General features: G+C 37.1%; 4 protein-coding genes and 2 long non-coding RNA genes across 11 annotated transcripts; 3 read left to right on the plus strand and 3 right to left on the minus strand.

The window, feature by feature from the left end:
* Positions 1–77: 77 nt before the first annotated feature.
* On the minus strand, positions 78–6,974 carry LOC105175099 (RAF-like serine/threonine-protein kinase 20). The gene is made up of 9 exons (XM_011097428.3): positions 6,641–6,974; positions 2,945–5,839; positions 2,781–2,852; positions 2,289–2,441; positions 1,873–2,036; positions 1,514–1,661; positions 1,272–1,394; positions 833–920; positions 78–432 (listed from the first exon to the last, which is right to left on the minus strand). Exons 2-9 carry the CDS (start codon positions 5,759–5,761, stop codon positions 257–259), a joined length of 3,741 nt encoding a protein of 1,246 aa, XP_011095730.1. The 5' UTR covers positions 5,762–5,839; positions 6,641–6,974; the 3' UTR covers positions 78–256.
* Positions 6,975–7,898: 924 nt separating this feature from the next.
* Positions 7,899–16,000, minus strand: LOC105175100 (transglycosylase). 6 transcript variants are annotated; one of them, XR_848883.3, is made up of 13 exons: positions 15,709–16,000; positions 14,854–15,043; positions 14,404–14,454; positions 13,383–13,513; positions 13,153–13,269; positions 12,912–13,031; positions 12,371–12,438; positions 11,796–11,971; positions 10,014–10,067; positions 9,048–9,157; positions 8,601–8,714; positions 8,390–8,487; positions 7,899–8,310 (listed from the first exon to the last, which is right to left on the minus strand). XR_848883.3 is itself a non-coding variant. In XM_011097432.3 (13 exons), the coding sequence occupies exons 2-13, from the start codon at positions 15,031–15,033 to the stop codon at positions 8,286–8,288; spliced, it is 1,272 nt and encodes a 423-aa protein (XP_011095734.2). In that variant the 5' UTR covers position 15,034; positions 15,709–16,000; the 3' UTR covers positions 7,899–8,285. The 6 variants fall into 6 exon arrangements, 5 of the variants coding, with proteins under 5 accessions (XP_011095734.2, XP_011095732.2, XP_020554134.2 ...); XM_011097432.3 differs by having other exon boundaries at positions 8,390–8,515; positions 14,854–15,034; XM_011097430.3 differs by having other exon boundaries at positions 8,390–8,515.
* A 1,355-nt stretch (positions 16,001–17,355) lies between these two features.
* On the plus strand, positions 17,356–21,676 carry LOC105175102 (glyceraldehyde-3-phosphate dehydrogenase GAPCP2, chloroplastic). The gene is made up of 14 exons (XM_011097434.3): positions 17,356–17,683; positions 18,047–18,144; positions 18,237–18,304; positions 18,396–18,434; positions 18,560–18,660; positions 18,909–19,021; positions 19,117–19,216; positions 19,297–19,443; positions 19,646–19,706; positions 19,824–19,921; positions 20,004–20,146; positions 20,249–20,332; positions 21,123–21,212; positions 21,317–21,676. The coding sequence occupies exons 1-14, from the start codon at positions 17,600–17,602 to the stop codon at positions 21,369–21,371; spliced, it is 1,281 nt and encodes a 426-aa protein (XP_011095736.1). The 5' UTR covers positions 17,356–17,599; the 3' UTR covers positions 21,372–21,676.
* A 230-nt stretch (positions 21,677–21,906) lies between these two features.
* Positions 21,907–22,930, minus strand: LOC105175101 (uncharacterized). The gene is made up of 2 exons (XR_848884.3): positions 22,415–22,930; positions 21,907–22,322 (listed from the first exon to the last, which is right to left on the minus strand). It is a non-coding gene; the product is annotated as an uncharacterized LOC105175101 (long non-coding RNA).
* Positions 22,931–24,403: 1,473 nt separating this feature from the next.
* LOC148784885 (uncharacterized) lies at positions 24,404–24,869 on the plus strand. The gene is made up of 2 exons (XR_016063335.1): positions 24,404–24,497; positions 24,565–24,869. It is a non-coding gene; the product is annotated as an uncharacterized LOC148784885 (long non-coding RNA).
* A 1,823-nt stretch (positions 24,870–26,692) lies between these two features.
* LOC148784886 (defensin-like protein 1) lies at positions 26,693–27,333 on the plus strand. Its single transcript, XM_088876752.1, has 2 exons — positions 26,693–26,877; positions 26,984–27,333. Exons 1-2 carry the CDS (start codon positions 26,799–26,801, stop codon positions 27,148–27,150), a joined length of 246 nt encoding a protein of 81 aa, XP_088732878.1. The 5' UTR covers positions 26,693–26,798; the 3' UTR covers positions 27,151–27,333.
* Positions 27,334–27,370: the final 37 nt, after the last annotated feature.

A 27,370-nucleotide genomic window follows, 5' to 3' on the forward strand; every position in this document is an offset into this window, starting at 1 on the left:
TTCCCCTTACCTCCACCCCCAGAAATAAGAACAGAATTGATGGTACAGGAGATATAAAAGCTTTGCCCATCATGGGATGTTCAAAGAACTTCACATTTATATATGAAGATGATGATGATGATCATGACAAATGTGTATGCCAATTTTCAGGCCATTTGTTCACTGATTAATGACGTAATGTCCCTACTCTCTAGAATTAAATGAACTAATTGCTTTAATTAGTAAAGAAGACATCAAACCATCTTCCAATTATCTATCAACTCGCCTTCCGTGTCTGAGCAGAGGAAGACATTACGCGCAATCGGCTAGCAATTTCTGTAAAACATGGCCTCATAGCAGGATTTGGGGCCCAACACTGCTCCATTAATCTCCTCCATTCTGTGTCGCAGTAGCTCGGAATGGTTGGTCTCAATGTGTTGTTCACAATGCCTCCTGCATGAAACAAGTAAGCAGGTCAAATATAAGGAATGCAAGTTAGAATGAGTGAAATGTTCAGGAAGTTATATTGAACTAAGTGTAAGCTTCTGAACTGTGAAGGCTTCATTAATTGGAACCACAGTAAGATTACACCAAACAAAGATTGTCTAGCCTTGAATTCACTCTGCAGATTCTATAGATTGGTCATATAAAAAGACTCACAAAATAGATCAATCATTCATGTTACAGAAGTTATTTGATCTCAATTATAATGTCTGACAGGAAATTATTAGTTTTCAGATCCCAAGCTAAACTACATTGCAGACATACACCAGTGAATTTAGTAAGAGACGGCCATCAATCATCAGATACCACAACCACCAAACCAAACTTTTGTGTCAGTTAAGTTACAAACCTATGATTGCACCATAATGCATGTTGGCGTAAGGCTCCTCCCCAGTGAGTATCTCCCACAGGACAATACCAAATGAAAACACATCAACCTGCCAGGTGAACAACCAAAACTCCGTATTTATGTTACATAGAAATATAAGATGCTTCAACCTGTAGAACAAACAAAGTAGTACAGATGTATTTAACTGACAATGTGCAATATTATTTTCTTCTACTTTTATTCAGAAGGTTACTGTTAGCAGGTTAATACGCCAAAAGAACACTTGATTATATTACTCCCATTCATTTTCTAGAAAGAAATATTTACTAAACCAAGGTATACTATTGAATACGTAGAAATGACGGAAAGTATCTAGAACCTTCGAACAATTAACATCAATTTTCAGATTCTGGATAAATTCAAATATTCAGGAGATACACTTGCATGTTGTGGGTCTGACCTTTTCAGAAACTTTATTGCTACTGCCATTCAGCAGCTCTGGAGCCATCCATGGCAGAGTTCCCCTGACTCCACCAGAAACCAGGGTGTTGCGCTTTATTTTTGATAGACCAAAGTCACCTACCTGAAGAATCACATGCCAGCATCAAATTCAATCAAGTACATTATAATGTTGGTATTATCATGGACAAGAAAGTATATCAAGTCCAGTTGAGATAGAAAAGTAAGTTCCCATGAGACAACCTTGCAGATAGGTCTTGATGGATCTTTCAAGTTAACTAGCAAATTGTCACATTTTAGATCAAAGTGGACTATATTCTTTGAATGCAAATATTCCATCCCAAAAGCTGCATCCATGGCAATTATGAGCCGCTTCCGGCGATCGAGGTGTCTGCAAAGTTCAATAAAGAATAAATGGATATCATGAAGGAAAAGTAGTCACAACATTAAAGGAGGCTAAAGCTCAAGAGTTAAAATTTTAATGCATATTTTATCAGTTATCGCCAAATACACTAGTCAAAGCATAATGCAGAGCAGTTTTGAGGCACTTTCATACTTACTAGTCAAACAAAATTCCATAACCTCTCTGTAAAACACAGTACCTATCTTTACGAAGTAAAACATGTCTTAAAGATCCATCAACCATGTATTCTGTCACGGTAGCCAATGTCCCCCCTGGTCCGTCTTGTACAACACCATAAAATGCTACCACGTTCGGGTGGTGAAGCTTTGAGAGAATTTCAGCTTCCCTCCAAAACTCAATGGTCTGAAAGAGCACATACAGTTAATAAAGATTTTAGCAAGGTCCAAAATACATGCATGGTAATAATAAATGAAACAGTAATGGTTCAGAAGAAACAACACTATTGATTTCTTTCACTCTGCTGCTTCTCATCAACTTCCAACTATTGGTTAATTTTTCTGAAACATAAACAACTAAATGTGCTGCCAATAGAGTGTAACATCTTAAAATCTGATTAAGTAGAATAAGTATTTACAGGAACAGGAAACCAAGTACCAGTCTCTCTTGCTCTGATTGTCGACCAGTGAAGCAACTCTTTTTTATGCGCTTGATCGCCACATCTGAGCCTCTCCATTTTCCATGATATACAGTACCAAAAGTTCCAGAACCAAGTTCCTTCAATTCTTCAAGATCTGCATTTTGTATAATCTGCAAAGCGTACGCCAGAAAGTTACAAATTGCCAGTGTTTATTCCAGATAAATTTAGTCACCAAGTTGCAACTTTAAACAATATTCATGGTTTCAACTAGTTTCAAGGTTCATCAGTACAAATAATAAATGGTTGATGGCTGACTCGGGTTTCAACAGAGAAATAATTAGAAATTGCAAAAGAGCAGTCATTCTAATGATCAATCTTGGCAGACTTGCAGAGCAAATAATAACAAATGAGTTTGAAACAAGAGGGCATTAGAACCACTTCAACTTTTAACTGTCATAACTACATGTCATCATCTGAAGGATGCCAAAAGATCAGAAATTAGAATTTACCTGCAATGAATTGATATCGAAATCCACCAATGATGGATCTAGAGGAGGTAAGCCAACATTTCCAATCCCGTCCTAGAACATTGACAAGATAAAGCAACATTATATCTAAAAGAACTTGTGTTCTGTAAATGATACTTAATATTTCACGTTTAACAGAAAGATACCTCATATTCTGAATCTTGAATTCTCATATTATCCATCAAATCATCATACTGAATGCCTTCACTGACTTTTACTTGTGAAGCGCTGTAATTGGAATGAAGACCTATGGAGACAGCACCATCTCCACCATGCAAGTCTTTTTTATCCTCTTCACCATAATTCTCTGGCACTCCACTATGAGTAGGAGGAATTCCATCTCGTGTCAGTGGCACAAAGTCATACGCTAAAGGAGCCTCCTCTTCAACCTTTTTAAGTCCAGAGGAAAATACAACATGATCTTGATCAATAAGAGAAACATCCCTTCTCGTGAACTCATCCCCTGCCAATCTCTGGAAGAAGGACCAGTGCTTAGGTTCATGGTTTTCTATGTTCACACTCATACCAGCTCCATCCTTCTGTAGAGGACCAATATCAGATTGGCTATCTGAAAGGATAGCTTTTGAAAATATATCAGAAAGAAGATTGCGAGGGAATCGGTCATTGATATCAATAAGAATGTCACCCTGCTCGGTTCTGGGAATAGCAGGCCTGGATTCTTCCTGAGTCCCTGTCCATGTAGGAGGTTGAGGATGCCCTTGAGCATCACTAGCAATGGACTGACCACCAACTCCATCAACCAAATGAGTCGTAGGATTTTCAGAGTGTTGCACTGCATCCCCATGGCTCACAGCAGGAAGCTTTGAACCACCTTCTGGCCCCACAGCATGAACTTGATTTTCATGTGCGGCATCTTTAACATCTATTTGATCCAACTTCTGAGTTCTGGGCATTGACTGCTCGTTAGGAATATCTACATTCCCATTTTGCAAATTTTCAACAGATCCTGTAACTAAATCCTGCTGGGGAATATCAGTCTGTGACTGATTAACAAGAAACTGAGAACTATGTGAATCATCAGACTTTGATATTCTGCTAAGTAGACCTGCCTGCTCTCGAGGAATACGCTCAGAATGAAAGACCCTCTGAGGAGGAACAGAAGGCTCAGAGTAGGTTAAATCAGCAGGATCAGACTCCGAGTTGATCGATTCTGGAGCAGGTGCATTACCAGTGATAAAGTACTCATTGCCACTAGATTTAGGAAGTTGGGATGGATTAACGGCATCAAGAGCTTTAGAGACCTGCACTGGTTCCTGGGGCCTGCCTTCACTCTTTGATGAGAATTCTCTCTCCAGTTTAGGGCCCATTGTCAATGACTCTTCAACAGGAAAACTAACTTTTGTGCCAGCACTGTATGCTACAGAGTGCTCATTAGCCAACATTTGACTGCTTCCACTTTCTGGTTGTCTCAAACCATCACTATTCAGTTTGGCTTCCTTTTCTAGCCTTTCTGTGCCCTGGGTGCCTGAGCTACTAATCCCTTCAAGACCTTTATGTTGAGAAATAGCCCCATAAGAAGATTGTGGCATAGCATTTTCTGGAGGCGTAATATAAGGAGGATGCAAATTGTAGCCAAATTGTGGAGGATGTTGTTTGTCTTCATGATGGGGCACAGGCTGACCATGATAGAAGTGTAAATCAGTTCCATAAACTTTGGAGGAATTTGGTAAAATAGATTCAGAAGATTTAGTAGCAGCCGATGTGACAACAAAGCCTGCCATATTTGGGGTACGAATTCCAGCAAATTCATTGGAAGTCCTACATGAGTCTCTTTCAACATTCAGTGAGTCCAACTCATTTAAATTGTTTCCGGAAGAGCCTGCTAAACCACGAAGACCAGAGCCTTTCCGGGATCCAATGTCCATGCCATTGACAGCAACCACATATTTCATCTCTGAATCACCATGGGAGTTGGCTAGAATGAAATGTGCATCTTCCAAATCTCCAAGAGAGAACAGAAACATCCTAAGCTTTTTGGATCCTTCTCCATCTTCAAGTACATTGCACTCCTCCATCATGTTCAATAAATCCTCATCGGTTGATACAGAAACTAAAGCATCAAGATCCTCCCCAGGGAGCTGATATTTTATGGTATGAGTCTCATCATAAATTGCAGTAGTCTTTTCCCACAGTTCTTGCCATGTAATTTCCTTGCTTACCCGGATGATGCGTGTTTCACCGCCAACATATCTGAGCTTTCCATCACTTGGCCTAGGAAGGATTCTACCTCCAAAGCTGCAGAGAACCTTCAGGTTCGAACTATCAGATGCTCCGGAAGAAGCAGATCTAAGTGTGTGGTGGCTGTTGTAACCTGATGAGGCATGCAGCATAGATTGAAATGACCCGTGGTTACCCCTGTTGCCATGAGAAGACAAATTCCTACGCTCAAACTCTCTTGAACTCTTTTCTGTTGTGGGAATCATGGAAACATCTGAACCACTTTCAGAACCAGTATGACTAATGCCTAAAATGCCTTTCAGCTCCAAGTAACCTGGTGCACTAGTGGAATCCCCAGAGATATTTGGAATAAATGGATGCCTAGGATTGACACGGTCACGCATAAATTCAAGAGCAAACTCCTCACCAGTTTGTATAGAATAATTAAGTACAGGTTTAGGTTCTGAAAAATTGATCTCTGGAGACCTCAAACTGGGATTTGCATGACCTGAAGCATCTCCCATATGCATCAGCGATTCAGGACCAATATCTTCATATCCATGTTCAGCAGAATTATATTGTATAAAATTATGATTTTTGGATTGCTCCATACTTAAATTGCTGGATTTATTTTCTGTTGAGTACAATGTCAATGAGAACAACTGCTGGCACCACAATGCTATGGATAACTTGCAAAAGACACACAGAAGCACCACAATTCTCACACCAAACAGAAGACTTCGCTTGAAAACAACTTCACTGATATTCAAGCAATACATAAGCATAAAAGGTTAGAACATTTCTGGCTCAAGTTCTGATGCAGGAACACCATTAACCACAATGAGGATGCTGGACCAAACAGACTGCCATGAAACAAAATATTCCACATGTTAAACTTGGAGTCATGTACAACATTTTCAAGATCCAAAAGGCATTAAACACGAGATTTTGACAGCTTTCCTCTTAAATGTCAGCGCAGGTGGTTTGCAGGCACTCCTAATGCAGGAAACTCTATGATATATAACCACATAATTATTTAAGAAGAAATTGGTCATTCCAGGACAACCTTAACCAACTTAATTTGAAATCACATGGTCATTTGCCAATTTACAGAACATGTTGGTAATGAACAGGACTTGCAAACCATAAGGGGCTTGACAGTCGCTGGCCTTTTTACAGAATTTACTTAAAGTTGAAATATTAATAAAGTTTGATTTTTCGAGCAGACAAAAAAAATATGCATACAACACACACATTACTGTCTCATCCCCTTCAACAAAGTAGCTCCTCTATTTTCAAAAAAAAAAGAAAATTATGTAACCAAATTAGGCACTCAATAACACTGGAAGTAATTTGAAAAGCCCTTCAAATAACTAATATCCCAAATAAGCCAAGATTCTTTAAAACACAACCATGCAAAGATTAAGTAACAAAAAACTTAATTATCACTAAATTCTTAGTCGGAACGAGATAATACAGTTCGACAATAGAGCCTCCTTGTCAAGAAACCATGAGCAAAATAATGAATTGGCATCACAGCGAGAACCCTAATTTTGAAAAAGGTGACATAAAACGTACTTAAACAACCAGCGGCAGTGGTACACTCAAAAGAAACAGAAGAATATAGATCAGAATCAGTTGAATCACATAAGAACGAGAGTTACCGGAAGATGCCAATTCAGTACGAGAACTCAACTGTTGACTAAACCCGCCATTATCGGAGCTCCATCTTCAGCGTCAGAAGAAAAATACTGGGTATTAAATAAGATAGCTGAGACAGTAAATCTACTTAAATGAGTTGAGTAATTCTATTCATATAACGAGTTCCGTGTTTCGTCTTTTTCTGAAGAATTTCAATACTTTTCAGACACTAGAAAATGAAGCCTCACACTCAGACAGACCTCTCTCTCTCTCTCAAGGGATGACAGATGACTTTATTGCCTTCTGCCGAGCGCTGGTCAAACTCAAACTATTATGAATATTGCAATTCCCTAATATGTTATGCCCGCCCCCTTCTACACCAAATCCCCTCCTTTTACTTATTTATCTGTATATATATATAAATATTTTTTTGTTATATCTATCTTTTTCTAAAATTATAATTCCATAGCTCGTGTTTTTATAAAATAAAAATTTATAATTCAATTCTATCACCAGAAACAACATAAAAATTTGTTGTATGGGCGAACGAAATATTATAAAAATTAAACAAATGCAGAAGCGTATAAATTAATTTTTCAAAAGAATCTCTATGTCAAGAGAAAGACGTTGGACTTATATATATTCAGTATTATTTTTTAGATATTATAGTACCATCACATTATCAATTAATTATTCATAATGAATCTGCTCCGAAAATTAAAATTTAAAAAAAAAGTACCAAGATGAGGTGTATATATATAAGGAAGCAGTTATTAATGGTCCCAAATAACAATGTAACTCACCCATGTGAGCTTGGAGATTAATTGGGATTTGGTCAATGCTAAAGTTTTCTCCACTTGCTTGTAAATCAAACATCACAAATTTGGATCAAATTCAAATGAAGTATTTGGAGTTGCATTCTGTGGATGGAAAGTTGCAATCCTGACGTGAGGGAGAATGATGCTTATTGTTTGGCAGTGGATGGACGGTCGGATATGGCTTTTTATCAATTCTTGGACGGTGCAAGATGCCTTGCAGTCTTCGATTTGAGCACTTGTTTATTTGCAACAAGACAGAAGACATTTTTTTGTGGGCAAATTCTATTGTCATAATAACAGGGACTTTTAACTTCATTTTAGCTGACGTGACGTACCGTTGTGCATTGAAACAAAATTCTCACCAAATTTCAAAATGAAAACCTGCACCTCTCTACATTGCAAAGGCACAATTGGATACATCACACTCATTGTACTCAAGCAGCCAGCAAAAATAAGAAGAAAATGAATAAATACAACTACATTACTCATAAAACTGAGAGTCACCTATCGAATTTTCTATTACAAATTTTGTTACATCTTGTGTTTAATTTAAGATATACAGGCCACATGTATAAAGTTGTTTATAAATAACAATACATGATATGCATATATATGATCATTGTACACATGGTGTATATGTTAAGGGGAGTAAAAAATGCAATAAAATTTGAAACAGAAAATTCAATTTCAAAAATCAGTAACTGAAACCCAAATTCGGAGCCTCCACATTGATGTTGAACCATAGACAGTATATACTTTCACCTTTGACTTGGGGAAGCGCTCTTATCTTTTCAATATTGTTGTTGCTCGGGATGTACATGTCACAACATGGGAGGTGAGGCTTAAAACCTCACAGAATGGTGCACTTATCCTCCCTGCAATGGTAGTTCATTCATCAGAACAAGCATGTAAGAAAGGAAGTTAATTGATATAAAAACAAACAGCTATACGTACTTTTTAGTGTCTTCATAGCGGCTCAATGCTTCCTCAAACTTGGCCCAGAGAGGACCACTCTCTTGAAGGTTCACATTCTGCGGTCCAGAGAGATACGCCTGAACAATGAAATGGGGAGTTCTTTCCCTGTCAAACATTTGAGTTCTTAATGAGATGGTGTTGGAAGACGAAACGAGGAATACCAGAGAGAACCGACTAACAAAGAAACTACCTCCCCTCGTACTCTGATAACCAAGCCATATAGGCTGCACCAAAGTAAACGGAAACGAAAGGCTTGGTGAGATCTTCAACAGACTCTACAATGTAACCTTTGAAGCCCAAGTCCCTAGATACAAATCAAGCAGATTCCAGGAGCAGTATTAAGCATGGTTCAAGTAAACAAAACAGAAAGACACTTTGCACCATAGTGTTGTTCAACATCTGTGGCACATCATTTCTTGGTGTGAAAGCAGGTGTGTACGAACTACCAGTAGCATTATGACTTATGAGTTTATATTCCATTACTTCTGCAAAAGATTTGTGTTGTTGCTACCTTAACCGGTCCTACTTAATTCCATGTTCTACATAGCTGATTGAGCATCATGTGGAAGTATAACGAAAAGACAAAAAAAGAGCTGTTGTATTTCACTTGCACTGCAGAAAGATTCAGTAGGCATACTTGTAAAGCCAGCATGCTGTGGGATAATCAATTCCCATCAGTCCTGTGCGTTGTCCAATTCCGTTCACAAATCGCATGCTAACCATCTCAGAGAGAGCACATAAAAAACTCTGCCCAAAAGATAAAATAGACATATTAGCCTGATTCTTACTGTAGTATTTTGGCTTCTTCTGGTACATCAGAATGAAATTAGAAGAGAAATGGGAGAGCGGATTGTGATATAGGCTCTCAAACAGTAACATCAGTAGGGTCATGGATATATCAGAGAACTCATAAATCATAAGTATACTGAATATTGGAATACTGTTCTATTCTTTATTAGAAACAACATCATTAATAGTCTAATGATTTCCAAACTACAGAATAATTGTAAAAGAGTCGCAATCTTCCAATTCATAACACCCCCCCCCCCCAAGGTTCCATGTGTTGTGGCCTTAGACAATATTTGTGCTATTTTTATAAAAATAAACAACAGAGATCAACTTTTCATCTGCAGAAGAGAGCTAATTGCAAAAGATGTTGTCTTGGTTGAAAACGATTATCCATAAACCAAACTTTGATGATGAAGAACCAAGTGATCATGGCAGGTATTTGTTTTTCTATGTTACTTCAGAAATTGAAAAACATTGTTTCCTACTGCAGAAGATCATAATACACACAATAGTAAGTAGTGAAACCTACAGTGTCTGCATTTGATCTGCATGCATACACTAGATACCTGGTCAGCCAGGTTGAATGCTAAATGTACTAGGTTGTAGTCATTCTTGTTTCCAATATATCTTGTTTTATGAAAATTCACCTGGATTCATTCGAAAGTAATTTTATTTGTACTGAGAAATTTGGTTTCTTTGTTCAAGGCAAAGAATTGTCCAGGTAGGTATAAATTTACTATATATATCAAACTCGCAGCAGAATTTCATTCACCATACGTCTTAAGTAAATTAAGATAGGGCATATACTACTAACAGGTTTTATTCTTCTCGTTCTGAAGTGCTTCGCAAAAATGATTTCTACAACCGCCTGCAAGAAGAAACAATGCTATTAGTTTGGTAAAAGGTTTTAAATCATAAGCCACTAATCTGTGCTTGTGAAATAAAGGGATCACTGAATAGGTGAAAAGGCAGCACATGGTGCAACCAGCATCAGTTAATACCCTCCAATAACAAACATAAAAGCATCAAAACACAGAGAGACTAAACAACTTGTGCTGAAAGGCACAGCTTCAAAATAATGATAATACAAGCGTCAATTCAATTGGTGTTAATACCATTGCAAGATTTATATATAGGATAGATTATAACCACCACTTCTGAGATTTTTAATTTCCCAAACAACAGGAGATATTCGTAATTGTGTAAAAAACCGGCTAAATTCCATTTTACCCCCCTGATAAACTCAGCCCAAAAAAAAAACCCTTCTGTTAGAAACTAACGGAAGGTGGGGTGCACGCGGCTGAAGTGCGATTAGGATTCATGTTTTCTGTATTTTGACCTTTTTTTAACTTTAATTGACTAAAATATCCCTATATTATATCCAAAATTACTATGGTCAAATTGACTTTTTTAAAAAACTTCTTTTCGCATTTTCATCTCTTCTACAAATGCAAATTCTTTTATTCCTAAACATAATCATATTAAATATCAAAATATGAAAAAAAAATTACTAAATTTTATTTTTCAAATTAGATATCTACATTAATATAAATATTAAGAAATTATAATAATTATAAGTTATAAATTAATTTGAATAATAATATTATTCTTAATTAACCAAAATATATATTTTATATTATAATTATCTAAAATTATTTTAATTAACTAAAATATTTAATTATTATAATTATCTAAAAAATTATTCTCAATTAACTGAAATATATTTATTAATATAATTAAATTAATTAAAAAAATTGGGGGCAACTGCGATGGCCGCCGCCGCCACCACATAGAAGGGCGGCGACGTCGCCTTCTTTCTTTATCTAGGCGGCGTTGCTGGCCCAGATCTAATCTTAGATTTCGGGGCGGCGGCATCTGCGGGGTGGGGGGTGGGGGAGGCAGCAAGGGAGCAGGGCGGAGGTTGGTGCAGGAGGGGAGGGGGGGGGATGGGGTGGCAGGGGAGGAGGCAGCGGGGGGTGGGTGGGAGTAGGGTTTTCTTTTTTAAATTTTATTTTTTATAAATTTAAGATCTAACGAATAACATTAATTGGTTAGATCTGACGGCTCTCATCTAATCAATAAGCATCTAATGATCATTAAAAAAAAGAACAATATGTAATATGTAAGGGTACAACGGTCATTTTATCAAAAAAGTTAGTGCCGTTAGTCATATTTAACGGAGAGAATTTATAAAACATGAAGGGTTTTTTTTGCCTATTTTCAAATCAGAAAAGGGTTTTTTGCTGAGTTTTTAAAACACAGGGGGTTTTATGCAATTTGGCCATAAAAAATCCGGGGAAGTAGGTCTATTTACCCTTACATATATTCACGATGGGAAAGCTCAACTGATCATATCAATATTAAAAGTGTCTTTGTACTTCAGACTTGTACGTCTAATTCAAAGTCCCTCGTACAGCTTGCCAAGAAGGTTGATGGAAAATAATGCAGTGCAGCCATAATTCATAATGCATATGAAATAACTGAAAGAATATGACTGAAACCTTCTAAGAAACCAAAGACAACGAAAAGGGTGAAAATCATAGTCATTCAACCATTCATTACTTATCCATAAAAGTGAGGAAGTCTATGTTCTCACCCTTAGTTCTACACGGGACAGATAAGGATTGTTTTCCATGTCATGAGACAACCGGACTTTCCCCTTTTTCTCACCAGATGTGGTCCATTCCTTGTTCACATTAGGATTATTCCACATTGCTTCCATGTCTTCACTCGAAGTCCTTGAGTCCCAAGTAGTATTGGTAGGACCTGCTCCTGTACAAACAGCAAGTAAGTGATGAAACCACAACTGTAGAGAAATATCTACAGTAGTGCAGTTCCAAATCTACAGTTTCAACAGAATGAAATGTAGCATGCATAGATTTTAATCTCCAAAAACCGAAAGTAATGAGCAGGCACCAAAAGAATCTGATTGTATTCACGGTATTACTTCTCCCACTTCAAATATAGACGGATTACAGTATTGTATGACATTCTAGTATCAGAATTAGATTTATTTTTCAGTACATATTTGAAGTTCAGCTGCACGAGAAACCAGGGCAGATGTGGTTCTAAATACTTCAGAATAAGGATTTTAACAAGATTAAGATGATTCGGTATTGAATTCCATCATATAAGAATAATTGAAATACAAGTTTATTGTAAGCACTAAACCTTTGTTGTGTGAAACAGCAGTAGCAGAGGCTGAAGGAGCAGGTGCAGAACAGACTCCAAAGGCTTTTCTGCATTATTTGAGATGCATTTTGTAATCATGAACATTCTCTCCATAGGCATACTCAGATTAGTTCATGCAAGACCCTTTAATTTGATCAAACCTCAAACTCTATCATCATAAACGTACAAAATCTCCCTGAATTGGCTGTATCCTTACAAGTTAATGTACAGAACTGCTTGTGTCATTTGATGGACAAAACTAATAGTTCTCGAGCTCTTAATGTCAGTATGCATGTAAACATCAGGGAGTAAGCATAAAATTAAGCCTAAGACCACTCACTACATCACAATGTACTGTTTGGGATTAAAAGTTATTTCTAATGGGGAAGGAAAATAGACGGAAGATCACCGAACATTCTATTCCAAATGAAGTAGTGAACCTATGAAGTTGCAGATACAACTAGATATTAGTTTCCCATTGTTTCATATCTAACAGACCAAACATGCAATAAGTTCATCCACATCATGGAGAAGCAATTACCTGGATGGAAGTCTTTCCTTAACAGTGAGATACTTTTTCCAGTATGGCAAAGTTGACTTATGAGTAGCCTTTTTCGTGCCACCTTTGTAAGCCCTAATCATGAACTCTTCACTCCTTTCTCTGAAAATAAATATTTTTGGCATTTAAGTTTTGCTATGTAGGTTTTATGCCAGTAGGATATCTACATAGCATGATTGCAAACAGCAACTGGGGCAAGTGAATTCCACATTTTTCATCTTACTTTTGGTCAAAATTTGATAGCCATTTGAGATAAGCTGCCCCAAAATAAACATTAAGAAAAGGCTCATACAGAAGGTTTGAATTCTCAGCCACTTGATAGGCTGTATAACCCAACTCCCTGCAGGAAAGCAGAAATTTTTAACTTATTTAAAGTAGTTTCAATTTGGAAAAATGGATCCTCATAGGAGTTGTGCATTCTCTACAGAAGTGAGAACCTGAAATAATTGTTACCTGGTTAACCACTCTGCAGTTTTTGGTGATATTTGCATGATTCCCATCTTGACCTCTTCAGGTTTTTTGTGATAGGTTGTGGCAAGAGGCTGTCGATCACTTTCAAGCTCAGCGATGGCGCAAAGCATGTCCTAAGGAACAGAAAGCAGGATAAGCAGTTGATCTTAACCTTTATGTTTCTAAACTTGAACTCACCAACGACCCATGCAGGAAACACAGTATAGTTTCTCTCCTAAAAATTGGCATGTACTAGCTTCAATGAATTGTCACATAATTTTTGTCAATTCCCTTAACGTGCTCTTAAGCAGGGCATTGGCAAGAGTGAAGCATTCAGACAAATTTAACAGCTAAAGATGTGACTTGATGACAGGAACATAATTGAATTGAGAAAAAGATGGCCTTCTGCTGCTTTATCTCCTAGAGCTTTATTAAGGTAAAATTGAAGTGCAACCTGATTTTCAAATTTTGATGCCGGAGAACCACAATTTTAATAACACATATCAGAAAGTTCTTATGCGATAAGCTAGAATTGAGTAAAAGCAGCTCAAATTTGGTTTGCAAATGAAATCCTTAAGGTTTTGGGTATACATATCCGGGCATAATAAAGAATTAGAAACTCAGAATTTGCACAGCTAACTATTGTTAAAATAAATAAATCAGGCAAGCAAAATGCTTTTGTGGTTCTTATTTGTAGGAGTTGCAATTTACTCAACATTCAACAGCAAACATTTAAATTCCAATACAACAAGATCTATGAAAACTAAGGAACTGAAGAAAATGTGAAATGACAAAAGGAAGACTCCACTGTATATATGGAAGATACAAAAAGAATTTGAATGCTTGACTTTGACGAAGGCGTATAGTTTTTAACTGAAATCTTTGTTTGTAGCTAAAAGAAGAAGGAAATGTTGAGGAAGTCATGATCACAGTAATTGGCATCCTTAATTAGAAATTGAAAACTTTGTACATGATTCATAGAATTTCACATAAGAAATTCAAATTGCTATGTAGATTAGCATACCGAGTCTATCTGCGAGACAAAGTGCCTTCGTACGATAATTCCTGCCACAGCCTGTAAAAATAAAATTCATAACACCTTACATCTTAACTTCAGTTTAAATGTAAGAAAACTTTTCAAGGCAAGGGAGCACCAAAAGTAGAACTGGAGCCAAGTTATCTATCTCTGCGGCTTGTTCTCCGATACGTTGAGATATAATGTCATATAATGAACATCAAGGTATCAGTGATTAGATCATGTGAGAGTTACTACACAACCATGGTGTGCACATCAAATACTATTGAGCAATGACTATATTTGTATTTACTGAAAAATGAAATGATGTTGCTGGCTGAACGTTGCATCAATCCATTTGCAGAAATTACGTTTATGGCATTGCACATCTGAGGTCCATTGTACAACTTGAATTAGGTGAAAGTGCAAGTAGCAATGATATTCGGTTTTCCAGTTTACCTTCATCTCGGTCTGTGTTAAATAAGGATGACCATCAGGATCGCGCGAGAGGTGGACCTTCGATCCCTTGGTCTCTCCAACATCAGTCCACTCTGCACTGACATCAGGTTCTATCCACATATCATCCAAGTCCTCAGGATCCACGCAATCATCCCAGTATTTGAAGCTGACAGTTGCCATCCTACAAAGCCTGCCAAATGATATTTAGCACATGGCATTCTCAGCAGAAGGGGCAGCCTAGCATTTACACAAAGTAAACAAGAACATAAATTCATATATGATAAAAATTCCATCTAGGACAAATACTTGTGTACAGCCTGTTTTCCACACAATCACGGATAGCGGTGGCTAACTCTACCTGAGTACTGAGGTTTGTGAAGATTGATCAACAGGTTCGCATAATCATTAGAAAAATTAAAATGTGGGCAAACTTAAGTTGCCTCCCCAAGTCCTGAATTGTGCCAAGAAAAACTTAGCAAGGTTGGACTATTGAGATGTGGAGCTCAAAAAGAAGCCACGATCATCTTCTATACGTCTTCCAATTGCCAGAAAAGAAAAAACAATACAACACAACTAAATAAAAGAATGCAAATGTAGAGAATGTGAAAGCGAGAAAATCCTTCCAAATTCCGCGGCCATACTGCATCCGGTTAAAATGGATGTTTTACTGATCAAGACTTAAACGCATACTGGCATCAATGCGCAAATAACGTGAGCATGCCAAATCCAAATACATGCATACATGCGCAGCTCCATACAAAACATGCAAAGATTCAAAGAAATAAAACAATCAGAAACCAAAAAACAGAAGGCCATGAAATTGAAAAATCAAAACGAAAAAGGAAAAAAGTGTACCAGAATGAAGGGGGAAAGAGGAAGGGCGGGGTGGAAGTCCCTGAAAGTCGAGGAGCAAAAGGAATGAGAAAAGGGAGCTCAATTTCTGGTGTAGGAAGAAAGGCTTGGGCGCAGAAAACGGAGACATTGATCGCGATCAAAATATGTGGGAGAAAGCTGGTTGGCTGTGATTTGACGATTGTTGAACTTTCGTTTTACGCCGTTGCAGGGAGCTTGTCAAACCCCTCGCTCGCTCTCCTGCCCACCTGCCTTCGAAAGATTTCATAACCATTACCCATGATGGATAGCAGGCCCCGAAATTAGGTTAGTGGGCTATATATGATGAGCCCATCCCTTTTCTCAACATACCGTTCCCCACATCCACCTAATTATATGCATCTCTACCCGCAAGTAACACACTCCAGCCGTGTAACACACTCCAGCCGTGTAATTTCAATTTTAATTTTATTTTTTAACGATTAAATAAATATGTAACAATTTATTAAAGTAAGGATCAAAAATTAAGAATCAAAATCAAATAAATAACTAAATATAGGAATAAAAAGGTGTAATTTATTCTAAAGAATGTACAATCAAGTCCCAACTCTCAAATGAAATAGTTTCGAGGGTGTTCGCAATGTTCTTCTACTTTTTTTAATAAATATAAATTTCATAAAAATTCTAAGTCTAATTTTCGTAAAATTTTTGGTGTTTGAAAATAAAATTGAAATGTGAAAATAAAATAAAAGTCATAGTATTTTAAAAGATAATACTATTTGTATTAATCAATTTAAATATAAAAAGGTGTAAAATCAAAATATTATTTTTATAGAAAAATAAACATTTATTTGGAGTAGTTGATTAGTAAAGTTTGTGTCATGTAGTGCACCATTGTGAAAATGATGTTTGATTACGGTTAATAGCAACCAAGCATGGCTATGAAAATAAAATAGAATATATTTGATTATTTGTCGCAAAATTTGTCTATAGTTTATGTTCGTAATTAATACAAATATATAAACATTCAATTATAATACAAACAATTACGCGATCCACATTATTTGATTCCAATATATTTTAATTTCTATATATATATTTTTGAAGAATTTCGATCATGAAATTATGAAGTAATTTATTATAATGTAGTGTTTAAAGTATAATAATATGACAAAATACTTGTATGATCAAATTTATATTGATATTTTTGATTGATTCATTGTAAAAAATGAATGAAAATTTAATGAAGCGGATTGAATTAATTATTAGACGGTTTCTAAAATTAAAAACATTAATAAATTTTAAATAATAAAAAAATATTTAAGATTATAGTAAATTTTATGAAACATCGTTGTATTTTATTTTAAAATATAATTATACGACAAGGGGTTTTTAGTAAACAACGTATGATGTTATTGCGTACAGATACATAGAGGCTACAGCTGGGGTCCAAAAGGGCAATAAAGTGAAAAGGGAAAGATGCGGTGGGACCCAGAATCGAGGAGAGTCAGACGTGGCTACCAAGGACAGTAGCTGCAAAAACGATAGCCCCACCAACGTAAGAAACAGAAAGCGTGTTAGGCTTATTCCCGTAGTGGGTGTGCTAATGTCGTCTTTCTATTTCCCAAACTTTAAAATCAAAGTGCTATTTCGTTTGGTTTCGTTATGCACATGCGGATGGCATGCCATCATAAATCACACGAGCTTCACCTTCTCAATATCTCCGCCTCCGTTGATTTATTTTTGCCTATTTAAATAGGACTGGAAAGTTGGCCAGCTCTTTCCTTCAAAGGGCAAAACCTGTTCTGCTTTTCTAGGGTTTTGCGGTTCCTTTTTCATTATATATTCGATTAGGAAAACGCGGTCTACGGATCAGCTCATTGCATTTCCTTTCGGGGAGCTTTGTTGTTGAGAAATGGCCTTCTCTTCTTCGCTCCTTAGATCTGCACCCTCTCCCGTTCTCGATGCTGACGCTTTTTGTCCGTCTGACCGGTTAAAGGTTTGTCGTGGTATTTTTATTTTGATCTTGAGCTCAGATCAGCTGTTTGGCATTAGTAGTTTGAATTTTTTTTTGCATATGCTAATGTTATCAAAGTATTATGAACATGAGATGAAAAATAAAGTCTGCGTACCAAATCAAAATAATAATTATAATAATAATAATATAGTCTGCGTTTTACTTAGTTGCTGCAAAACAATACTGTTACTTTCTCGAGGACTAGAAAACATGATATTGAAGATGGCAGAGAGTTGTTTCATGATTACTGCTCTTCCTGTATTGTTCTGTCCAGTTGTATCTGATGCATAATGGAGTTAAGTTCTCTAACAGTGCTGTAACGAGTAATTGCTAAATTTGTCTTAGGTATCATGCGGTGGCCTTAACCAAAATGTTAATGCTGTGAAGTTCCAGTCAAGTGTTTTCGGAATTAGCATCACTTTGGATTCATCTTTGCCACTGCAGTTGAGTGAATGCACAATTCTCATTATTTATAAATAGTTATTGATGTATTTGTCATCCTGGCTTCAAGTGACATTGAATTTAAACTATGTAGGAAGTCTACTACCCGCTGTATCCAACCTATTAAAGCAACAGCAACGGAAATACCTCCAACAGTGCAAAGTAAGGCCTGAACACTTGCAATCTTTTCCTGCACTTTTGGTAATGTCTGTTTAAGTGTTGACCAGCTCCCTTCTGCTTATTGCTGATCCAGAATCCCGAAGTAGTGGGAAAACAAAAATTGGCATCAATGGTACGTCTTGTTAGCCATATTTTGTTCTCTTCTGTTTCACTTTAATATACATCACTTATTTTCATGATAATTTTTGTTGACGTCTAGCTATGGAAACATATAATTAAAATGCTTGAACCATGCAGGTTTTGGACGCATTGGACGACTAGTTTTACGCATAGCGACTTTCAGGAATGATATTGAAGTGGTGGCAGTTAATGATCCTTTCATTGATGCAAAATACATGGTCAGTATGCATGTTCAACTTTCGTTTGCATTTTTCACCAGAGAGCTGCTAAACTAGAGAAAGTAGTTTCACATGTTCAGTTCAGATTGCCGATAAACCACATGTTTATATCTCGGCATAACCTCTTTGATCAGAAATGCAGTAGTTGCCTCTTTCCCTGTCCTTCTCTTTGATCATGCACCCAAATCCAGAAACTAGTTACCGCATTTTGTTTTAAGCATCATATGGTGCGTCCATAATCCTTTCAGGCATACATGTTCAAGTATGATTCAACTCATGGACCTTACAAGGGCACCATTCGAGTTGTTGATGACTCCACTTTAGATATCAACGGAAAGCAGATCAAAGTTAGCAGTAAAAGGTATCGCTATGTGATTTAGGATCTACAATTCGTTTCAATAAGCATATGGACTCATGCTACATGCATGTAACACTTCTGGATCCCTCAATATACAGGAACCCAGCAGAGATTCCTTGGGGTGATTATGGGGCTGAGTACGTTGTTGAATCTTCTGGGGTCTTTACAACTGTTGAGAAGGCTTCAGCACACAAAAAGGTTAGTCTCAATTATGATGTTCTAAACAATATGTTTTGCCATTTCATATAAGAAGCTCCTCATTGAAGTTCATTGTGTAGGGTGGTGCAAAGAAAGTTGTAATCTCAGCTCCATCAGGCGATGCTCCAATGTTTGTTGTTGGTGTTAATGAGGGTACTTACAAACCAAGCATGGATGTCGTTTCCAATGCCAGCTGTACCACCAATTGCCTTGCCCCTCTGGCCAAGGTTGTACTGAAATCTGAATAGTATTTTGGATTATTAGTGTTCATTGCCAGACAAATCAGTTGTGGATCTGCAGCAGTTGTTTTAGTTTGTAAACTTTTCATGACATTCTGCAGCAACACTTTTAAGAGTTAGAATTAGGCGGCCATCCTTTTGAAGTCTGTGAAATGTATTTGCTCGTTTTTTACAATATTATACTTTGCAGGTAGTGCATGAGGAATTTGGAATTCTAGAGGGTTTAATGACAACTGTCCATGCCACTACAGGTATGCGTCTTGTGGCCACTTGCATACCTGCAGTGTTGGGAATTTCAGCATTGCCCATTATTGTTCTTATGTATAGTCCTGACTCTTCTTCTGGAACTGACTCTTCTTGATGTTCAGCCACACAGAAGACTGTTGATGGCCCTTCAATGAAGGACTGGCGGGGTGGCCGAGGAGCAGGGCAGAATATCATCCCTAGCTCTACTGGTGCTGCGAAGGTAGTAGCCAGTCCTCAACTGAAAATACTTTATCTACCACCAGTACCGAGCACCTAACTTTATTTTCAACTTAAACTTTTAGGCTGTCGGAAAAGTTCTACCAGAACTTAATGGTAAGCTCACTGGAATGGCTTTCCGTGTTCCAACGCCTAATGTATCTGTTGTAGACTTGACTTGTCGACTTGAAAAGAGTGCTTCTTATGAAGATGTGAAAGCAGCCATAAAGTACGTGAACCTTGTCTCTGTTTCCAAATCTATATGGTGTCCTCTCTCTTTCCTTTTGTGTGTTTGATTGTTAAGGAATTTCTGTCTAAATTGTCATGTTAGGTATGCATCAGAGGGTCCATTGAAAGGAATTCTTGGGTACACTGATGAAGATGTCGTGTCCAATGATTTTGTTGGTGACTCAAGGTACATGTTTTGCTCCACTCTCTATGAATATATTATTTAACATGGTAAGGGTCCTTGTCAAGATGCACTTTGGACCAGGCTGGGCTAACCCAACTCATGACCGGATTGGACCAATAAAAAAATAGATTGGTTTGGCCCAGGCCCGCTTGAGACCAGGTTGGTCTTCAGCTTGCCCCAGGAATCAATACCTAGGACCAGCCTAGCCCAGTAGCCCAGGACCACTTGGTCCTAGACCGTGCTTGGGGCGGGCTTGTTGGGCCTTTTTTTAAAGTTAATTAATTTTTGGGCTTGGGGCGTGGTTTGGGCCTCAACCGGACTGGTCCATGGGTTGGGCCTGAGTTTAAAAATAGATCTAATTGGGGCCCACTTAGAGGGCCAGGCTTGTGCAAAGATAGGCCATGAACAGTAGTGGGTTGATCTTGGGCTGGGTTTTTTGGGTTGATCTGTGCCGGTCCTAGGTCAACCCAGCCCACAGTGTACCTTGAGATCCTTATAAAGTAATAAATCTTTTATTGCTGCATCCAGCCAGCTCTGTATATGGTTATTGTTCCCTCATAATGATGGATGGCCATAGTTTTTTTTGAAGCATGATCTAAGAAAATTTTTTCATGTCTTGATTGTGTCATTTAGTTTTGTTTGTGGGTTAGGTGATTCCTTTTTTGGTTTCTCGAGTCCATCACTTGTAACCCTGATTCTATATAATGCGCACATTTCCAGATTTTTAATTTCACATATCATTCCCTTGGACATGTGACTGACTAATGAATTTTATTTCACTTTCTTCTTACAGGTCAAGTATATTTGACGCCAAGGCTGGAATAGGTCTTAGTAAGTCCTTCATGAAACTTGTCTCCTGGTATGACAACGAGTGGGGTTACAGGTATAGTTTATCTCTCCCCCCCCCCCCCCTCCTGGCATGCATGTTATGTTCTAGCACTGCACAACTTCATTTATGACACTCCTATTTGATCTTCCTTTTTGCAGTAACCGAGTTTTGGACCTCATAGAGCATATGGCTTTGGTAGCAGCCACTAAGTAGAATTATAGCCCGTGTTGATGAAGTTCTTTTGCAAGCCATGAGTTTGGAAGATGATGTGGTTTCAGAAGTTTTAGCTCTCGTTCAGTGCTTGAAGTGTGAATGGCCTTTTTATCATTATAGTGAGTAGTCATGTGAAGGGCGTCAGAATAATGTAGAAGATACATGTATGGTTGTCTCTCTGCTGTTTTTAAGCCTATGCAGGATGGAAATTGATCTTTATAGCTACAAATTGTATGCTTGGCAAGTGCATTCTCCTCCTGCAACGTCGTTTATCTTTCAAATACCAAGAAAATTTTTGCAACTAATTGTGATTGATTCGTCTAGAAAGAATTTGGACGGTGGCAGTAGAGCTAAGGTTATCGCAACAGTATAAAATGTTTGCTTTTGTCACAGTTTCATCAGACATGAGAATTAGAGAACTGGAGCATGTAAACCAACCAACCGTGGGGAACGATCATACCACTTATTTGTAAATGACCATGGTGAAAATTTAAACACATCGGTCAGCATTAGCAAGCAAACTCCAAAACTTGCATTAGCAAAGGGGGCTTTTCATTCCAATTAGGACGGCCTCTACTAATCTTGATTGTATTTTCAACGACAATCTTACCTTTGGGAAATCTGCTGCACGCCTTTAATCTACTCTTAATATTATTGAATTTAATCCTAAAAGAAAAAGGGAAGAGAGACCGGAGCAGTGGAACATGGTTTCAGCTTTCACCACGATACATGGTACTCACAATGCAAATATATATGTTGGTTCTGTGCCCGTTACGAACTCAATTGAAAAATGTCACCTTGATTTCATGACAAGCTTATCTTGTATCTGTAGCAGAGCTATCTGCTTATTTGGGTACAAGAATGACGAGATCAAATGCGGTAACAAGAAGGCCCGTTATCACTTCTGCCAAGAATATTGATACAGTGGATTAGATGTGAAAGGATTAGGGTCTGACATTAGGAGGAAAAAAGTCATCACAGCCTGTTGCTTAAACCAACATTTACGCTTATGAAACCAAACAAATCTCCAGCCTAAGTCTTACCTCTCGGTCTATTCTTCCCACGACCTGCTTTCAGAAATGGAGCAGCAGCATTTAATTCAAACATATCCAGTTGTCCGCGTTGATCCATATCGGATTAGTATAAATACCCAAATACAGTGGAGGATTATGATGCAGGTTAAGGATGAATGCTAAACACGTTATTGGGCTTCTCCTGTTTTTGGTGTTCGCTTTGGCCTCTGGTAACTCTCTCTCTCTCTCTCTAAATCTGTATGTATGTATATAAAAGATTGATGTGTGTCTACAAAAATGCAGAGGAGGCGATGGGTAGGACATGCGAATCAGAGAGTTTCACATTCAGGGGACCCTGCATTATTGAGCACAACTGCAAGGTGGTTTGTGTGAGTGAAGGTTTCACAGATGGGGAGTGTGAAGGATTTCGAAGGCGCTGTTTCTGTAGAAAGCCCTGTTAGCTAGGGTTCATCATTTGTACTTGGAAACATCTGGGCTTCTTCAACTTCAAATAAACCGATATTTTTATGTTTGTTTCAACTATTATTCCCCAAATCTTTCTTTCTTCTTACTCCTCATTTACTGTGTTATTTCTTCTTAAGGAAATAAAGTAAAATAAATTTTAATTATTGTACTCGTTGCAGCCTTTCAATTCATATTTAATAAGAGATTGGAACTGATTAAGGGGATGTTTGCAACAACCACAAATAAGCGTTTATTAGCTTTTTGCTAATATAAAATAATTCAAAGAATGTTTCATTTTTTATAACATTTATTAGCTTCATTTTGTTTTAAATTAATAAAATTTAACTTAAACTTAAAAAAATATATTCTAACAATTTTTGTAATTTATTAATAAAATTGTAATATCAATCTGATTTTGAAGATATTCCAACTTTAACTTTCTTTCATTTTTACTTTGATTTTTAAATATTTCAAACTTTCAGTACCTCCAAACTTACAACTTTTGTCCAAATTTAATTCTATCACAAAAATATAAACCATCGCAAATACTTTAGAATTAAAATAGCGTTAAAGGAAAGGTTAGCAGTATTGAAATAAAAGAATATGCAGCACCTCCATCACCAAAATACTTTTATAATTGAAAATTACTCATTTGGCTCTTCAAATTTTATTTTTTTTAATTATTTTGTTAGTATTTAGTTTTTTCCTTTATTTTTTTCTCAACTTTCCACTTCCCATCTCTCTCTCTCTCTTTTCTTTCTTATTCTTTTAATAATTTCTCAAACTTATTAGTTTTTTATACTTTTTATTTATCCAATTAACACATCTATTTGAGTGTACTATATATACTAGTATTATATCTATACTAATATAAAAAAAAAAAAATCATGCATACTCACGAACGGAGGTCACTGATTACCACCGCACTAATTTTTTGTAAAGTCAGAAATGCCATTTCAACTGAAAGATAATTGACTTATTCAACTTTCTCAATTTTGCATTAACTGATAAACTAATTTTTTTGAATATAATATATATATTTTACTTTTATTTATGATATATTTTAAAATATAAAAAAAATATTTATTATATACATGTAGGAGCGACGTGCCATAACGACTAGTATATATATAATTCAAGAGGCATATTTTGGTGTCAAGGTCTAGTGGGAGGTTTTTTTCTTACTAACATCCTTTTTTTTCTCTTCATTGTACATAATTTTCCTTTTTAAGTTAACCCTTTTTGTCTTTTTTTTCCCTCTCTCTCTCTCTCTTCGTTTTTGACATAATATTTAAATGTTTTCTACACAAACACACACACTAATAGGAATGATGGAATTAAGGGAGTAGAATTGGCTAAATCAAGGGACTTTGACATCTCTAAATGCCGTTTCATTTCTATAAATATTGCAAGAATTCCATTGGACATATTAACGGAAAGTATATATGCACAATTATGTGATTAATTAGCCTGTCACCATAATTTCGTACTTCTGTGTATATATATAAATGTAAGCTCATGACACACAACTTCAGCAGCACTGCAAACGTTAAACAGATCAAAAGCAATTACATGCATACATAGATGGAGGCTAAACACTTTGTGGGCATTGCACTTCTCTGTGTCTTAGTATTGGATTTCGCCTCTCGTAAGTAGTTTTGTTTTGTGTGTCTTAGAATTCAATTTCCCCAATTGTAATTTTGTGTGTTTTGCAGAGGAGAGTTTGGGTGACGTTTGCACACTATTCAATGGAAATTGCGTGAATGATTTCAACTGCAGGGCTGATTGCTTGCCCTTAGGCTACCCCTCCGGCACCTGTGAATTTCAAGGCCCCTCCCCCCGCCGCTGTGTTTGTAGGAGACCCTGTGCTCTTCATAACTGATGATGTTGTGATCACCCTCATACTCATCTCATCCACCTATGCCATCTATTGTTATTACTTATGTCTATGAAACTTCATTCCGCAGGCTGTAATATTTTCAACAAATAAAAATTATAACCCTGTCCTTGCTTTCTTGTCTATCTATCATACTATAGCTCTAATATTAACAATGGTTTCCCAAATGGAACTAACTTGGGAAATTTCGAGTAAATACAATTTTTGACTTAAAACCTGTCTTAATAAACCACAGATTTTGTATCAAACATTTCGACGTAACTATTATCATCGATTTACTGCTATAAATTGAGATGAGAAATTGAGAATGCGTCTTACTCTTACCTCTTGAGATCGATCCGACAAACAGCAGAAATTGACAACTATGGGATTGGGGAGTAAAAGTGCTCTCAGTCTTCGACTCATCCTGCAGTTTTTGTTGTTGGTTTTCGCATCTCGTACGTTTTCGAAATATTGATATTACATTAGAATTCTTGTTTTCTTAATTTTTTGAATGAAAATTGATGATGTTTATGCAGAAGAGTGTATGGGGAGAACATGTCGATCAGCAAGTGTGAATTTCAAAGGATTCTGCTTCGTGGATCAGAACTGCAGGATTGTGTGCTCACAGGAAGGGTTTACGGATGGCCGCTGCGAAGGAATCTGGCGCCGCTGCGTCTGTGAAAAGCCTTGTGACTCATCGCCCTCATCACCATCACCATCGTCATTAGATATCTATTATGATGATTAATTAATTTCTAGCTAAACCACATTCATGATTATGTTCAAATTTAAATTGATATTGGTATTAATCAAATATTTATGATAATTCTGAGTTATTAACAAGCCTTCCTGCAATTCAACTTAAGTATAAAGATGATCATTTAATTTGTTTTTTTTTCTTTATATATATATATATGTAAGATGGATAAACCCCTTTAGGATTTCTCCAAAAATTGAATCCTAACAACTATTATAGCAACAAAGGGTACTCAACCTTTTGGATAAATTTACAGGTCAAGATATACAAAATAACAATATTACAAATTATAACAAATATAATTACAAATGTAGAAATAAAATGTTCTAAGGCTAAGATAGCCAGATTCAGAAGGGATAAATGGTCACAAGGCAACACACCCGCACAACCTACAAATTGCTTCACACAGATAGCCAACCACACAAGATTTTCGGTCACTAAGACCCCCTCAACTTTTCTGGTTTCTAAATACCCACTACAAAAGTTCTCCTTAAGTTCACAAAGAACTTTTTACAGTAAGATGTAAGGAGGAAGAAGAAATGTCAGTCGGGTATCCATGGCTAGGGCCAAGATCCCCATTTAAAAGGTCAAGACATTAAAGAGGTGAAGAAGAAGAAGAGTCAGATGAGGAGTTCCAAAGCTATCATAGAAATAAGACGAGGGAAACCATGCAACACAGTGAAAAGAGAGAGAGGCCCGGTAAGACAAAGATGAGAGGCAAGAGAAAGAACGAGAGAATTTGGATTAAGTTTAGTAGATATAGGTTAGAATCTGGATCTGATCACGGGCCGAGTGGTGGGCCAGATAATGGGCCAATAAGTGGGTTGGGTTGAGAGCCATCCTAGTGGGTAGTGGGTGTGGACCTTTATTTAATCTGGGCCTACCAAAATTAGGTCATGGGCCAAATATTATTTACAATATATTTATATATATATATACAATTTGAACTAATAATCTCCAAATAAAAGGTACAAATTAAAGTGTAATTTTCTGTTTGCTTTATTAGTTTTAATGAAGTCTCCAATTTCAGACATTTATAATAATAATAATAAGAAAGAAGAAAAAACACACTAAAGAAAAGAGTTGATGAGATGAACGTGTCGCATTGCATGTAATAAGTTGGACATCTGTAGTTGGCCCTCGAACAAAACGTGATATTCACTCTCACTCCCCGAATACATCCATCTATATATGTATGCGCTACCCTCTCTCTTTCTCTGCATCTACACTCGAGAGTTCAGACATATATACATATATATAAAGAGCTGAGAGAGAGGAAGGACAGTGAGAGGTATATTCAGATAGCTTGGGTTATGGAGAAAAAAATCGGGCAGTGGAGTGGTGGAGCCGCGACGGCGTGCCTTGTGTTCCTGCTGTTGCTCTTGGCCTCCCGTGCGTGAGACACACAAATTACTTTAATGTTTTCTCTCTTCTTTACTAATTAATGTTTATTGATATATGATAATTGGTTTGATGTTAATTAATAATGTACGTACAGGAGAGGGAATAATGGTGGAGGGGAGGACTTGCGAGTCGCAGAGCCATGGGTTCAAGGGTCGGTGCGTCAGCAGCCACAACTGCGGGCTGGTGTGCAGGAATGAGGGTTTCACCGATGGCTGGTGCCGTGGCTTCCGCGGCCGCTGTTTCTGCACCAGGCCCTGCTGATGAACATCATCCATTCCCCACCCCCAACTTGCCTTCTCTATATATACTTCAATTTCCATGTACTCCACAGCACAACTCCCTGGATTGGGTTCTCTCTCTTCCTGTTTGTCTGCTATGACAAATATGTGTGTGTGGTTTAAAATTAATCAAAACAATAATTATTAATGCTGTTGCATTCGCTAATCATCCTGGTATCTCTTTCCTTAACATTATGGATAAA

Source organism: Sesamum indicum, linkage group LG12, assembly GCF_026168435.1.
Source record: "Sesamum indicum cultivar Baizhima isolate 11 linkage group LG12, ASM2616843v1, whole genome shotgun sequence".
NCBI lineage: Eukaryota > Viridiplantae > Streptophyta > Magnoliopsida > Lamiales > Pedaliaceae > Sesamum > Sesamum indicum.